At 40.7% G+C, this 13,232-nt stretch overlaps 1 protein-coding gene across 2 annotated transcripts in view; it reads right to left on the bottom strand.

Annotated features, from left to right (window-relative positions):
- mink1 (misshapen-like kinase 1) overlaps positions 1 to 12,766 on the bottom strand; it is a 33,856-nt gene extending 21,090 nt beyond the window's left edge. For both annotated transcript variants that reach the window (XM_082549339.1, XM_082549338.1), the window contains exons 1-11: positions 11,288 to 12,766; positions 6,446 to 6,511; positions 5,840 to 6,022; positions 5,641 to 5,751; positions 4,859 to 4,949; positions 4,635 to 4,765; positions 4,494 to 4,548; positions 1,883 to 1,961; positions 480 to 655; positions 317 to 386; positions 22 to 232 (exon numbers count right to left, since the gene is read on the bottom strand). In XM_082549339.1, coding sequence (XP_082405465.1) covers positions 22 to 232; positions 317 to 386; positions 480 to 655; positions 1,883 to 1,961; positions 4,494 to 4,548; positions 4,635 to 4,765; positions 4,859 to 4,949; positions 5,641 to 5,751; positions 5,840 to 6,022; positions 6,446 to 6,511; positions 11,288 to 11,344 — 1,230 coding nt within the window. In that variant the 5' untranslated portion in view covers positions 11,345 to 12,766. The remainder of the gene's footprint in view (positions 1 to 21; positions 233 to 316; positions 387 to 479; positions 656 to 1,882; positions 1,962 to 4,493; positions 4,549 to 4,634; positions 4,766 to 4,858; positions 4,950 to 5,640; positions 5,752 to 5,839; positions 6,023 to 6,445; positions 6,512 to 11,287) is intronic.
- Positions 12,767 to 13,232: the final 466 nt, after the last annotated feature.

A 13,232-nucleotide genomic window follows, 5' to 3' on the forward strand; every position in this document is an offset into this window, starting at 1 on the left:
TTTCAAAAGGTTGAATTTTACCTCTTCAAGTCTGCGACGCTGTTCCTTCTGTTCTTCGATGCGTTTCTGTCGGTCATGCAACAGTTGCCTCTTGTGCTCCTCGGGGTCCCGGCGCTGAGCTGCCAGTTGGGCCTGCTGCCTCTTGTGAGCCTCTGAGCGCTCTTTGTTCTCCTGCTGCAGACGCTGGAAGTCCCGCCGCAAGGTGGACTCACCCGGCACATTGAGGATTGAACTGAAGACCAAAAATCAAGATATGAGTGAAAAGAGAAACTCAAACAAGTCAATAAGTGTCCTTTGACAGAAATGCTAAAATTACCTTGACTCTCTGTCATCTCCACGATTGTCCTCCTCTTCATCACTACCACTGTACTCGTACTCTGTTTCTTCTGTAAGGAAAAATAAATTCAAGTCACTCTAATGTGAATTTTTTTGCTGACTGTCTGTGAACACTCTACAAAGCTGGTGCTACACTTGCTTACCCTTCTCTCCTCTTTTTTTGCGTGTACGGTCAATATGGTCTTTGAGTTGAATTCGGACCTGGCGTTCAGTGGGCTGATCCCTGATGAAGGAATGCTTGAGCAGCTGCTCCGTGGATGGCCGGCTGGGATATGTCTTTACAAGGCAGCTCTCTATAAAGTCAATAAATTTCTTGGACCTGGCAGGATGAGGAAGGTTAGAAGATAAGAAAACTTGAGCAGGAGGCAAGCTGATAGTTGGACAAGTACTGCACAGAATACAGATTCAACAACAATGAGACATTGAAGAGGATCTTTTCACATATAGCGGGGTAGGAATAATCTTTATCAGTATTTGAGAAATAAAAGACCTTTTTAGAAATGTTCCTCTGTTAGTCAAATGTGAACTAAGTTGTTAAGTTTTGCGGTTAATGCTAGCACCATTGTGTGACTATTGCCTTTTCAAAAATTACTTTCACTGATGGGGGGGCTAGTCGCTGTGATTAACCAGTTAAAAAAAGAAAAAGAAAAAAAGGACATAAACAAACAATGTGATTAACAATTGTTTGTTTCATTAAAATAGGACCATAAACCACATGATCACTGTTGAATAATGCAATGCAGCACAGTATAGTAACTGTGTAATTACTGGTATGTGCATCAGGTCATTAATGTCCATTGTATTCAACTGATCATGCACCTGGCTCCGTCCCCTACTTTTTTTTTCTTTTTTTTTTTAAACACTCATGTATTGGTAGAACATTGGCAGCAGCTTTTTTTTTTCCATGACAATTATAAAAACTGTGGAAGAAACATTGCATTTTTAATCCTGCGTGAGCAAAAGTAGATCCACTACTAAGTGGGTCCATTAACGACTAGCAGGAAAAGTAGCGGGTAGGAGAAAACATGACAAATTAGTTTAAATGCTTGCAAGCAATCAAATCTGGCTCATAAGGAGAACAAGTGCGCGACCTTTAATGCTTTGAAATGTGAGGGAGATTCAGCTATTGCAAATGCACCCAATTTATCTTGATGCACAAGATTTTGGAAACTAGACACCGTCCTTCAATTTCTTGTACCATCCACACGTTTCCATTCACATACAGCAGTAACCTGATACGCCAAGTGACTACACTACTACATCAGATGTAAACCGTGCCCTCCTGCACTGACCTACTTCTTTGCCATCACAATAGACTACGCTTATTTGCTGACTGTAGTTCATAAGTTATTGAATTATTATTTCAATTTAATGCAAAGTGATAACAATTACAAAGCCTGCAGTGAGGCAGTATGTTACCAGTTTATTACACAGAGGGAAATATGCTAGAACATTGTTTACTGAATGCACAATCCAACACACGCTAAGAAAAAAAAAGGCTTTTCAAACACTTTGATATAAGGCACTGGTAAGGCTGATAACTCACCACTTCTTCGATTTAAGTTTTGGAGGGGGGTTCCTGGGGATCAGGAAGAGGGCTCTCATTGGGTGCATGTCACACAAGGCTAAAGAAATAAAGGAGATTACTGGGGTTAAATCTTTCCGTCCATGCTGTGAGTCGATTTACAAAACAAAGAGCACATCAGAATGAGGGTAATGTTAGAGTATCATCCACTTCCACATGTGGCAGTTTGTGAATAACACATGCCACCATTATACATGTTTTCTGCATCCTCAAACATGGTTACAGCTGCTGTTATCCAATCGTTCCCAGTGCCTCAGGCTTATTGTTACACTGAATGTAAGAAGAAGGACTGTGAGTCATTGTGTTCCCAGCGTAGGTAGGTAGCTAAACCTGACTGGTTAGCTTTAGACTTTCACAGTAAATAGGCTTTTGTAACACAGTCTTTAGGACATATCCAACGTGACTGAGGCAGGAAAGAGGAAATTTTCATTTCAGCATTTTAAAGTATGCACGAACCACAGGAATCACAGTGAGAACATGCTCCATATAACATGCACTAAAGAAATGGCTCACCCACTGACACGATGTTGGCACTTTTCTAAAAATTCCCGGGAGTAGAAATTATTTTGTGCAAACGGTTACCTGCCGCTGTCCCTTTCAGTGTTTTACTACAGACAGTCCAAAAGCTCAACACTCAAACAATTACCTTTAGGAGGTAAAAAAAAAAAAAAAGCTAAAGATGAGCAAGGAGTGAGCATACTGTGCAACCAATGCTTTGATTCACCCTGCAAGGATCGTGAGCACATTACTAGAACCGGCACAATAAAGCTATCCCAGTGAAACTGTGACAAATATCATACAGAATCCTCGCCAACCCTGCTGATGATGGATGAATTCCCAGTAAATTTAGGTCATGTGATCAGTACAGAAATAAAAATACCAAGTGCAGATATTTAACTACTACTGTGACTATTTAACCTAATTAAGAATAATGTTTACTTGGAAGAATATTGATTACGGTAATAAAGAGCAAATTCAACATTCAGAACTAATAACTGACTATAATGCCCATCATGTTGTTATAGAATATAACAAAGAGAGCCAAGGCCAGTGTGGGCTTTAGCATAGTTATTATGCTTTTATTACACTTTTAAGCAGCTGTTAACAGATTCATAAAACCTGTCTTGCATTTAGGATTGGCAATATTATATTTAAAAAAAAACATATATATTAAATTGACACCAATTATACTAATCAATACTCAAAATTACTATTACATACTCATTTGTATTGCTATAAATAGTGCCATCGTTGCCTCCTCCAGTCGACACAAAACTTCACACAGCACTGCTGCAGACAGGCAGGCACACAGCCCCTCCTCTCACTAACAGCTAAAGTAGCTGACGCTCACAGCACCAAACAACATTTCAGGAGGAATATCGAGCGGTCGGGAAAGGTCCCGTTTCAACAACACTGAAGTTTTAAACAGTTATAATTGTTAACCTACTTAATCTCTATTTGATATACAACACACACGCACAGTTATGTTGTTCCTGTATTTATTTTTTTTTACACTATAGCAGACAACTTAATCAGTGTTATTGATCTTATCATTTGCATTGTTTTAACCTCCATTAAAAGAAATGCTTCTTCTATCTGTATGCATTTTTCTGGGTATCAGTACCGAGTTTGAAATTCTAGTATTTTGACAATATACGCCAACTATACAAACTATACTTTATAATATAAATAAAAATCAACTGACAAATGGTTTCAGCATTACTATCAAAAGCAACCATTTTTAAAAATAGAGGCTAGCTGATCGCTTTATTAGTGGCAACCAAACTTCAGTTATCACCCTGATACAGTCAGTACATGCTGCATAATTTATCACGGTACAACACTATCTTGACAGTTGGTCTGTGTGCCGCGTGTCATTCACAGCAGCAACATCATGATCTGCAGGAGCTTTCTGAACTTTCAGAATGGTCTAAAGGGACAGCAGTGGCTCTACTCTGAAAACAGAAATTTTGTTCATCTCAAAGAAGGAACTACTGCACTCGTGATGTCAACGTTTCACTAAAGGGTTCAAGTTTACACACCAGTTTTCTGTAGACTTCATACTGAATGGTGTCACAAAACCACACCAGCCAGTGAATGACTCGAGTCTTCTACTCTAAAACTCTGCACATATATCAGTTTAAAAACAACCACCCACTTATCAAATGTAGGAGCGCACTAGGCACTACAAGCTACTCGTGTTGAGCTACTGTTCGACACCTTCTTTACCAAACTTTTTAGCTGCTACTCTTCAGTGAGATTTTTTCTTTGCTTCTTTGCATTTAACACCAAATTTCCATGCAGACAAACCTCCCTGCTAAGCAGACCGGAGAGATCTGTACAAGCAGCCTCCACAAGCCAACTGGCAGCTCACCATTTCACTACCTTGATTACAGTGAGTCAGCCGTCCATCTGAAGATACAGACAACAGGGCTGCATATGCAAGACAGGCTCATTCATGACGTCTTGCAGAAAGGGCTTTGAAATTATGAGTTATCTGTTGCTATGTTAATATGCACTATTTAGCAAAAACTGGTTCAAAAAAGTGTGCAAAGGTTACAAAGACACTTACGAGGAGCTCCTTCGGCCATCTCAATAGCTGTGATTCCCAAGGACCAAATATCACTCTGCAAAATACACAGGGGCCCAGGGTCAGCCTTGCACTTTGTTCATACAACATACTGCACATAAACAAAACTGTGGCTGGTGTTACCCTGTAGTCATAGGTGGAGTCAGGATTCTCATCGCAGGCAATGACCTCAGGTGCCATCCAGTACGGTGTGCCAATAAAGGTATTTCTTCGCCCAACTGTCCTGTCCAACTGGGCGCTGACCCCAAAATCGACTGAAAGTGACATAAAGAAACGAGAAATAAGAGACAGAAAAGGGTCCGAGACTGGGTCTGCTTTAGTAATGCACACTATCAAAACTAACATACCCAGTTTGACCTCTGCATTCTCTGTTAGCAGAACGTTCTGGCCCTTGATGTCTCTGTGGATAACTTTATGGGCATGGAGGTGAGACAGACCCTGTTCATATAAAAACAAGACAAAAAAAAAAGATCAGTATGTAACAAGCTCTGCTGCACACACGTTAGTGGCAAAACAGCAAGTGTGTGTGTGTGTGTGTGTGTGTGTGTGTGTGTGTGTGTGTGTGTGTGTGTGTGTGTGTGTGTGTGTGTGTGTGTGTGTGTGTGTCTCAGCCTGGCAAAATGTGGCCTTGTAGATACCTGCTCTGACAAGCACTAACACAATAGCAGCGTTGAGCAGTTTAATCGGCTTTCTGCGTTATCCACACATCTTTGGGCTGCTCTTAAAAACATGATAGCATCACAAATGTGCAAAATTACAGTCACACATGAGGCTTAACAGTTGGATTTGAGGTTGTGAAATGGTGTAGTACAACCCTGCGTACTGTATAAAAGCTGTAATTAGTAGCATTCACCTGCCCTGCTACCACAGCTGGCTTTGTTTTCACCTTGACTTTGCCTACGTGTGTGCCTTATCTTGACAAAAAAATCTGGTCAGGGAGGAATGTACTTCTGTAGGAACCAGCGCATAGGTGACTTTCCCAAGTGTTTATTGGTCCATCTGTCTCTGGACAGACTTTGACACTACAAAGTGACAACTGTGCACATGACAAAACTTCACTAGTATGTGGAGGAATGTGGTCTGTCAACCCTTTGGCATTGTGGCTAAACATGGCTTCTTGATTTCTCACCCTTAGGATCTCTCTGCAGATGTAAGCAATCCAGTCCTCCTTTAGAGAGCTGCCCTTAGTGTTTTTCACCAGGTCGGTCACTGACCCCGCCCCACAAAACTCCATCACCAGCTATGAGGAAACAAACACATCTCACTTAGAACAATTAATGAGGCTTGCAACCATTAAACCATCAGCCCAGACACAGTGGCAGACAGACCCAAAGCTGGTCGTCGTGTCCCGGCGGACTCTTCTTGACAAAGGCACCGTAGTATGTGGCTATGTTGCGGTGGTGGCTGTATTTTTTCAGCATGTTTATTTCAGCTTTGATCTCCTCTTCTTCCTCCTCTGTAACATCCATCACCTTGATGGCAGCCAGCTGGCCCGTCTTCACGTGACGTCCCTGAACAAAAAGCAAGTTGAATCATTCTAACACTAATCAGTAATATTTAAAGTGAATCTTAGATTCTATCTCTCTGGAACTCTTTGAATTTGGTCCATTAAGTGTGGCTAATTGCTTCTTCACATCATTTTCCTGTTCTTAATTTACATTTCCTTTTACTAGAGTGCCTTATCTTCCCGTCACTGCCACTTGAAATTTAACAGCCTGATAGCTGAAATTTTCACTGACATGACAGTGGACTAAATCTGCTTTAATCTAAGAAGTTAATGTACAGAACGTTTAAAGAACAGACACTGAAGGAGGCTGTGCAGCAACAATCCAAAATGCTCACTCAATGCACAAGTGATAATTCAGGCACTGAATTTTTTATTCTCCATTAGAATTCGTGCATTACTCATATGTCACAAGGGCATCATGGCTCACCTTGTACACCTGTCCATATGTGCCATTGCCAACGACCTCGACCAGCTCGAAGATTCCTGCTGGATCCTAGTAAAGAGAGCAGCAGTTTAAAATGACTTACAGTAGACAGGCAGAGCAATTAAGATACATCATTTAATCCACATCAGCTTGACATACTAAAGACAAACAAAGCATTTCAACAAAAACAAACCTAATTCACTTTTCTTTTTCAACATTTGGGAAAAGGCAAAATTAAAATGACTGCACTCAAAGCTCACCACATTTATTTTTGTTTTTAAGTGGGTGATACTTGCTTTGTTCTTCTTTGAATCCTCCACATTTACACTTCAATGCTGACCCCAAGTGCAGGTTGTATTTCATGTTGCTGCGCTCATATTTCTTGGGTAAAGACTAACCCTTAAATACTAGCACCTTGCTAAACCTCACCTGTTCTTGAAACAGCTGCAATCAACCAGCGGTTATATTAGCACAAAGGCTAAATTAGCACGAGACTGAAAACAAAACAATGCTGAGGCCCCGCTGAAGACAAAGAAAGATCTGTGTAGTTTTTTTTTATGACTGCAATTTCAGAAGTTGTGTACTATCATTAGATGTAAGCGTAGCTACAGATCTATACCCCTTAAGAACAGTGTCATAAAACCACATAAAGCACATGGGCTTGTGCAGAACAGAGACCACAGACAAAAACAAATAACAGCAATCCCAGTGGCTTCTACTGTGTACACCGGAGACAATATCACAATTACATATTTCCATACAAATGATCTAAACTCAGTGTTCTCTGCCACCCACAAAACTTTACACGGAGGAAGCAGACACTCAGAGACACTAAATATTGATACTAGATTAGATATACAAAGACAGATTCTGACAATACTGACATAAAACTTTTGCCTTTTTTCTTCATCTGTTCATTCTGTGTTTCAGTACCACGAACACATATTTCACTGACACTAATAATGAGTAGGTTGCTTTGACTCAATTATGCAACCCCCTCCCCCCCAAGAGACAAGGGAAATGACAAGCAGTTCCACTTTCATGCAATTTCAATATGGCTTTAAGAAGATGTGTGGGTGGTGAGACTGCTGCTTTGGGTTTAGATTGTACACCATGACCTATCCTGCTTTCATCCATTTCCAATGATGGGGTTTTTACGCCTTCAACAGGGAGGAGAAGATTTTCCTTTAGGACAAGGAATTACGATAAAGAACAGCATGATTGGGAAAACTTGGCAGTATATCGGGGAAGTGACCAAAGATTCAATACACATGGTTATATGATGAGATAAACATGTTAAGTATAGAGGACAGAAAAGTGGGGAAATGGTAACGCAAAACAGGAGGGGAGGCAACAATGTAACGATAGAGTGGGTGGCGAGGCAGAGACGGCATCTTCGCCCACGTAAGCACAGAGTGGGATGAGAGGAAAGATATGATGGAAGGGGAAGGATACAGTGATGTTCAAAGAGTAGCACCACCAGCAAAAAGTCAATTAAAGTGTCAGCAGTGAACGCCAAACAAGCAAGGTGTCAGTAAAACTAGGCTAGAAGGGGGAGGTTGTAACCATGTGGCTGTACCCATGTACAAGGAGGGGAACCTCAGTGACTAACGCACATAATTGAGCCAAATAGTCAAGATGGTAAGCTAGGTTTAACAGTATGCACTGTAAAATATAGTGGTGATGGTTAAAGAGGAAGGAAAACCCATTTCCTGCAATGTCAACACCGCTAAGAGGGGATGTCTTTTAAGAAAAGAAAAAGATGTGGTTACAGACCTGCAGCAATCATCAAAATCAAAACTCATCGCGTGCCTTCAGCGATTAGAATCAGGGAACAATTTTATTGTGTTATTACAATTTAATAACACATCAAATGTGTGTAAAATAAGAATAACAAAAATTACAGGAAATGGCTATAGATTTGTTTTAACCTTTTCAGAAAGTGCAAATCAAGCATTCCAGAGCTTTCATTAATATTACAGCTATTTTCCTCCTTTGCATTTTCACCTAACTGACAATTGAGTATTGCATGGCTTATTTTAATTTAGTCTATTGTTGTATTGTTATTGTTCTAAAGTCTATTCTTCATTTTTGGGAAGCACACTGTAACATTGGGTTCGATAAATCCTATACAAATAAACTTTATTATTGTCATTGTTGTTGGTGGCTAAGGTGATTGACTTTTTGACTGTAGCAATGTAACAAAATACCTCAATTTCATTTGCAATTTCTACATATTGGCTAGTGGCTGCTGCTCAGGAGGCTGAGCAGGTCATCTACTAAGAGGAAGGTTGGTGGTTTGATTCTTGGCTGCTCCAGTCCGCATGCCAAATCGTGCCTTAGCCAAGATGCTAACCCCAAGTTCCGCTCCAATGCATCCAGCAGAGTGTGAGTGTTGGATAGAAAACACTTAAAAAACATAGAATAAAGTGTTTGTATGAATTTGTGTGAATGTTGGCAAGCGGTATAAATTGCTTTGAGTGCTCAGGCAGAGTAGAAAAGCCCTACATAAGAACCAGTCCATTGGCAATGTAAGTGTTTCTGCATAAATAATTTGTTGATGCCTGTTTGCAGTGAACTGTTGTTATGTAATGCTGGGCCTCTTCTGTACTGTGTAGCAAATTTCTGGAAAAATGCTGTGATTGAGCCACTGATTTTTTTTTAAAGCCCATTTAATAATTTCAAACGCTTTTTTTTTTAATCTAAGAGTGAGGTCCCCTTTTGTTTGTGCAGATGTGGATGACGCAGTTCACTGTCCTGCCAACAGTTATCACGTTTTTCAAGGAGTGATGGTAAAACCAGAGATATGCTGTAATGCGAGGCAGGTAACAAGGAGAATGCTAGCCAGTAAAAAACTGACGCAAAAATATTGAATTAAACATACCCTGAAAAACCTTTATTGGGGAGGAAAACACGACTGTTAAAGCTCAAGAATAAATAAACATGCTGTCATAATCTGACGCATACGTCTATGTTTTTGTGATTGTATGCATCTACTTTTGTTTTTTGTTGTGAGTTTTATACAATAAGTGGTACTTAATGTCTGTTCAGTATGTTACATGGCTCTGTTAATGTTGATCAGTGCTATCAACCTGCCATGGATTGCAGAGGAAAATTAGCTTATACAGCTAAATCTGGCATATTTACATTAAATGGCTCTCACGCTCATGTTTACAATAGTGCAATGTCCCTTTTGGATAAATTTAAATATATGAGTGATGGTGAGTTACAGTGACAGTAAACAAAATATCTGTTTACAATAAAATTTTAAACTGTCATTTGAGAAAACTACAAAAACAATTCGACACTTATTTATTCTGGTGGCTTATCATGTAGATTTTGGTGGTGAAACTTCTAAGATGTGAAAAACAATTAGGTAAATTAATATTATTTTCCCTGTTTAAACACACCAGTAACTTAACCTTAGCAAAATAAATGACTAGTCATTGACCTGCTTAATCACTATTATCTAGTGCAGCATTAAGTATAAATTCTCTAAGACGCATCTTTACTGGTTCTGTTTCACTCATTAATCAATAGTAGCAGAGCTGTCATGTAACAATTTGGGGTCAGTGTATTGCCCAAGGAAACGTAGCACGGGATCAAACAACCAACCCTGCATTTAATGGACAACCTGCTCTATCACCTGAGCCACAGCCATCACACGGTCAGTTTTCTTCAGTGGAATACCCAGCCATAGATAGAATCACAAACAAACTACTATTTATTTCCACATCTCAGCTGTGGTGGGCAACAAATCCTGGGTCATTTTTTGCACCTACCCAACTGTTCTTATAAGCAAACTGCTACTTAAATTACTAGATCCACCATTTAAATACACAATAAATTATTACTAAATGAAGTGCAAGATTAAATAATTACTACAATTTTTAGAAACTAGGTCACATCTGCCTGTGTTGTTAGTGAAGGCTTAGGTGAAATTTCCAGGTGAAACCTCAGAAGAAGGTCAGGGAAACAGGACAAACCTGCCCAAACAATCAGTATTTGGGTAAAATATCCTGATCTGTTTAGCCCCAATACCATGTGAGAGCTACACTGAAATACTAGAAATTCTTCATCTTTTTCAGAGGGAATCCTATGAAACTATGAATCTTACTTTGTCAAGAAAATGATGGTATTACTTTAAACATAGTTTGAATTGGAGTTATTGGGTAGCCTTTTGATCACTTTAACTGTAGATGGGGATTCAACAGTCAGTCAAACATTATCAAAATGTTAAAAGGGATGTGACAGATTTCTTGACTCTCGAAGAGTTTCTAATGTTGCAGAAGTTAGGATTTTCAAACTGGGGACTTTAATGGGACACCAGTTAAAATACAAAAGGAACAAACACCAGGTCTAATTTCTTCACGAACAGTCTGATATGTTACATTATATCAACAATATTACAATATTAGAATGTTATCAGAACGACACAGATGTGCCTTTTTCTTATGGAGTCATAAACCTCCATAAAAAAAATACCACCAGAAGACAAAATGTTCTTTAAATAAACCAGCCTTCCCATTACATGATGTAATCACACAGTGGCCCAGTGTTTATAGATACTGGTGCTTATTTTCCTCCCAAACCAACAAATTAACATTGTCAGGGCAGGGTAAGGTGGTCCTTTAAGGGAGAAATCCCAACATATACTTGGAGGATTTGTGTACAGACTGTACTGCTATAACGCAGGCCGATTGATGTTTATCCCACCTTAACTTTTTCGCGTGGGTGTTCAATGGTCGTGCTTGTGTCTGAGGCGAACTGGCATATGACATAATATCTAATGAGTCCGTCTGCCATCATTTTACAATTCACTTATCTGGTAATAACAATACTCACCCTCAGAGCTGCGAGGTCTATGTCATCCAGGCTTCTTGTGGGGGCGTTTTCAGACATAGCTGGCGAAACTTATCACGCTGGCTAATAAGTTAGCCACTAATTTGACAAGAAGTGCTTAAGGGGGATTTAAGCGGCCGATCACGCGAGGTTATAACGGCCTAAACCCAGGGGAAATACAGCAAAGTGGCGGTCCAACACGCAGGAGCTGTAGCACTTAGATTAGCAAATGCATCGCAGAGAGCGGACAGACGCACCCAGCTGGCTAGCTCACGTCAACTCTGACCGAAAGCTGTAAATGTTATTCGCACTTGTTTTACATTAATGCCGCCTGCGGCAGCTAATCAAATCGCATGCAACTTAAAAAGTAGGATTTTTTTTAGACAGGCTGTCAACGTTGCTGTTAGCCGCCCATTTGATATCGATCTAACAACTGGCAGGTTTCAAATGCAGAGCACCTCCGCTGTTGATGAACACCATGCTGCGTTCATTTTGACAAGACGCCGCTTCTCCCCTGCTCTCCAACATCCCAGCTAATCTCACATATGATACACCGATGCGTGTCACCGAGGGGGGAGAAGAAGAAGAAAAACAACTACCAGACAGGTGTTGTGTGCTACTGAAACATTCCTACTTACACTGATAAAGTATGCTATTTTTTTTATTATTATTTACGGTTTAGCAGCGCAGTGATTGTTTTACTAAGAACGCAACGTCTGATGTGATGGCGTCCCCGGGTCCGTCCGCACCGCACCAGAACCGACCGTCAGGCTCTCACTGCTGGCCTTAAACCTCCCGGGATTTTGTCACAGATTAGGAGCGTGGGGAGGAAAAAATGGAAAAAAGGGCCTCGTTTCAAATGCGATTCCCTGCGGCTGCAGTTGTCAAACTTGTTAACGCGAGTTAAATTCGCACCCCGGGTTTCGTCCAGAGCGCACAAATAATCCGAATAGCGAGTCAGGTGTGTGCGGTTAATCTAACGTTTAACTGGCCGGCTGGCTAACGCAGCTAGGCTAGCGAGCTAAATTGTCTTTTCCAGAATAAACTTTCCCTTTCCTTCTTCATCCATTTTCTGTGTTGACAGTCGCGCCTAGCACTGCCAACCTTCCGGGGGAAAACACGGGCAGACGAGCAGGCACTGTGTTATCGGCAGCCACCGTAATACTTGTAAGCCTGAGCACTCGACGCTTCAAAGTTGAGCGCTGCCGTCGATCTCCGGCGTCCAGATTTTATGAACTTGCAGTCATAGTCCGCCACTGCTAGAATCGGTGCAGTTTCTAACTGCGGTATAGCCGCCAAACTTGTTATTTCGCCATGTTTTGCTTCCCAAGTCCACTCCTCCCTCCCACTCACAGCCTAGATGTAGTCTTGTTGGGTTTGTACTGACGATTGGCTGCACGCAACACTCCTGAAGTGTTTTCTCTTCTCGACTGGCTACGGTGCTTCATCAGGGACAAATTACCCGAAATTACAGTGGACTTCAGCCTACGCAGCTGCCTCTGTCTTGTTTGAGCTGCACAGCTAAGATCATCCCTAGGCATACCTGTCCTGCTCTGGCCTTCTGGGTCACTGGATACACGTTTAAGGCTAAAATACTGCTGAATAAACAATGCAGATTTTGGTAATAAGTGCCACATCTAACAAATATTCTCCTCGTCTTGGTTTTATGTGTGCGTCATCCAGCAGATTGGAGATTGTTATAGTCAGTTTTCCATTAGAGCAAGCTCACCTTTATAGTGCTTGTCAATACTGCATGAATCAGTTCCAAAGCTTTTCCAGATAAGCACCTGACTGTTATTAAAAGAAGAAGAAAAAAAAACAGACTGTATGGCAATAACCTGAACAATGCATTAGTCATTTAGTGAACATTAAGCTTTCATGCCACGAATACCAGTTTCCTGTGTAAAGCACATGCTCTCTCTTAGAGTAACTATTTGCTTAAAGGATA

Source organism: Aulonocara stuartgranti (assembly GCF_965226115.1).
Source record: "Aulonocara stuartgranti genome assembly, chromosome: 10".
Lineage (NCBI taxonomy): Eukaryota > Metazoa > Chordata > Actinopteri > Cichliformes > Cichlidae > Aulonocara > Aulonocara stuartgranti.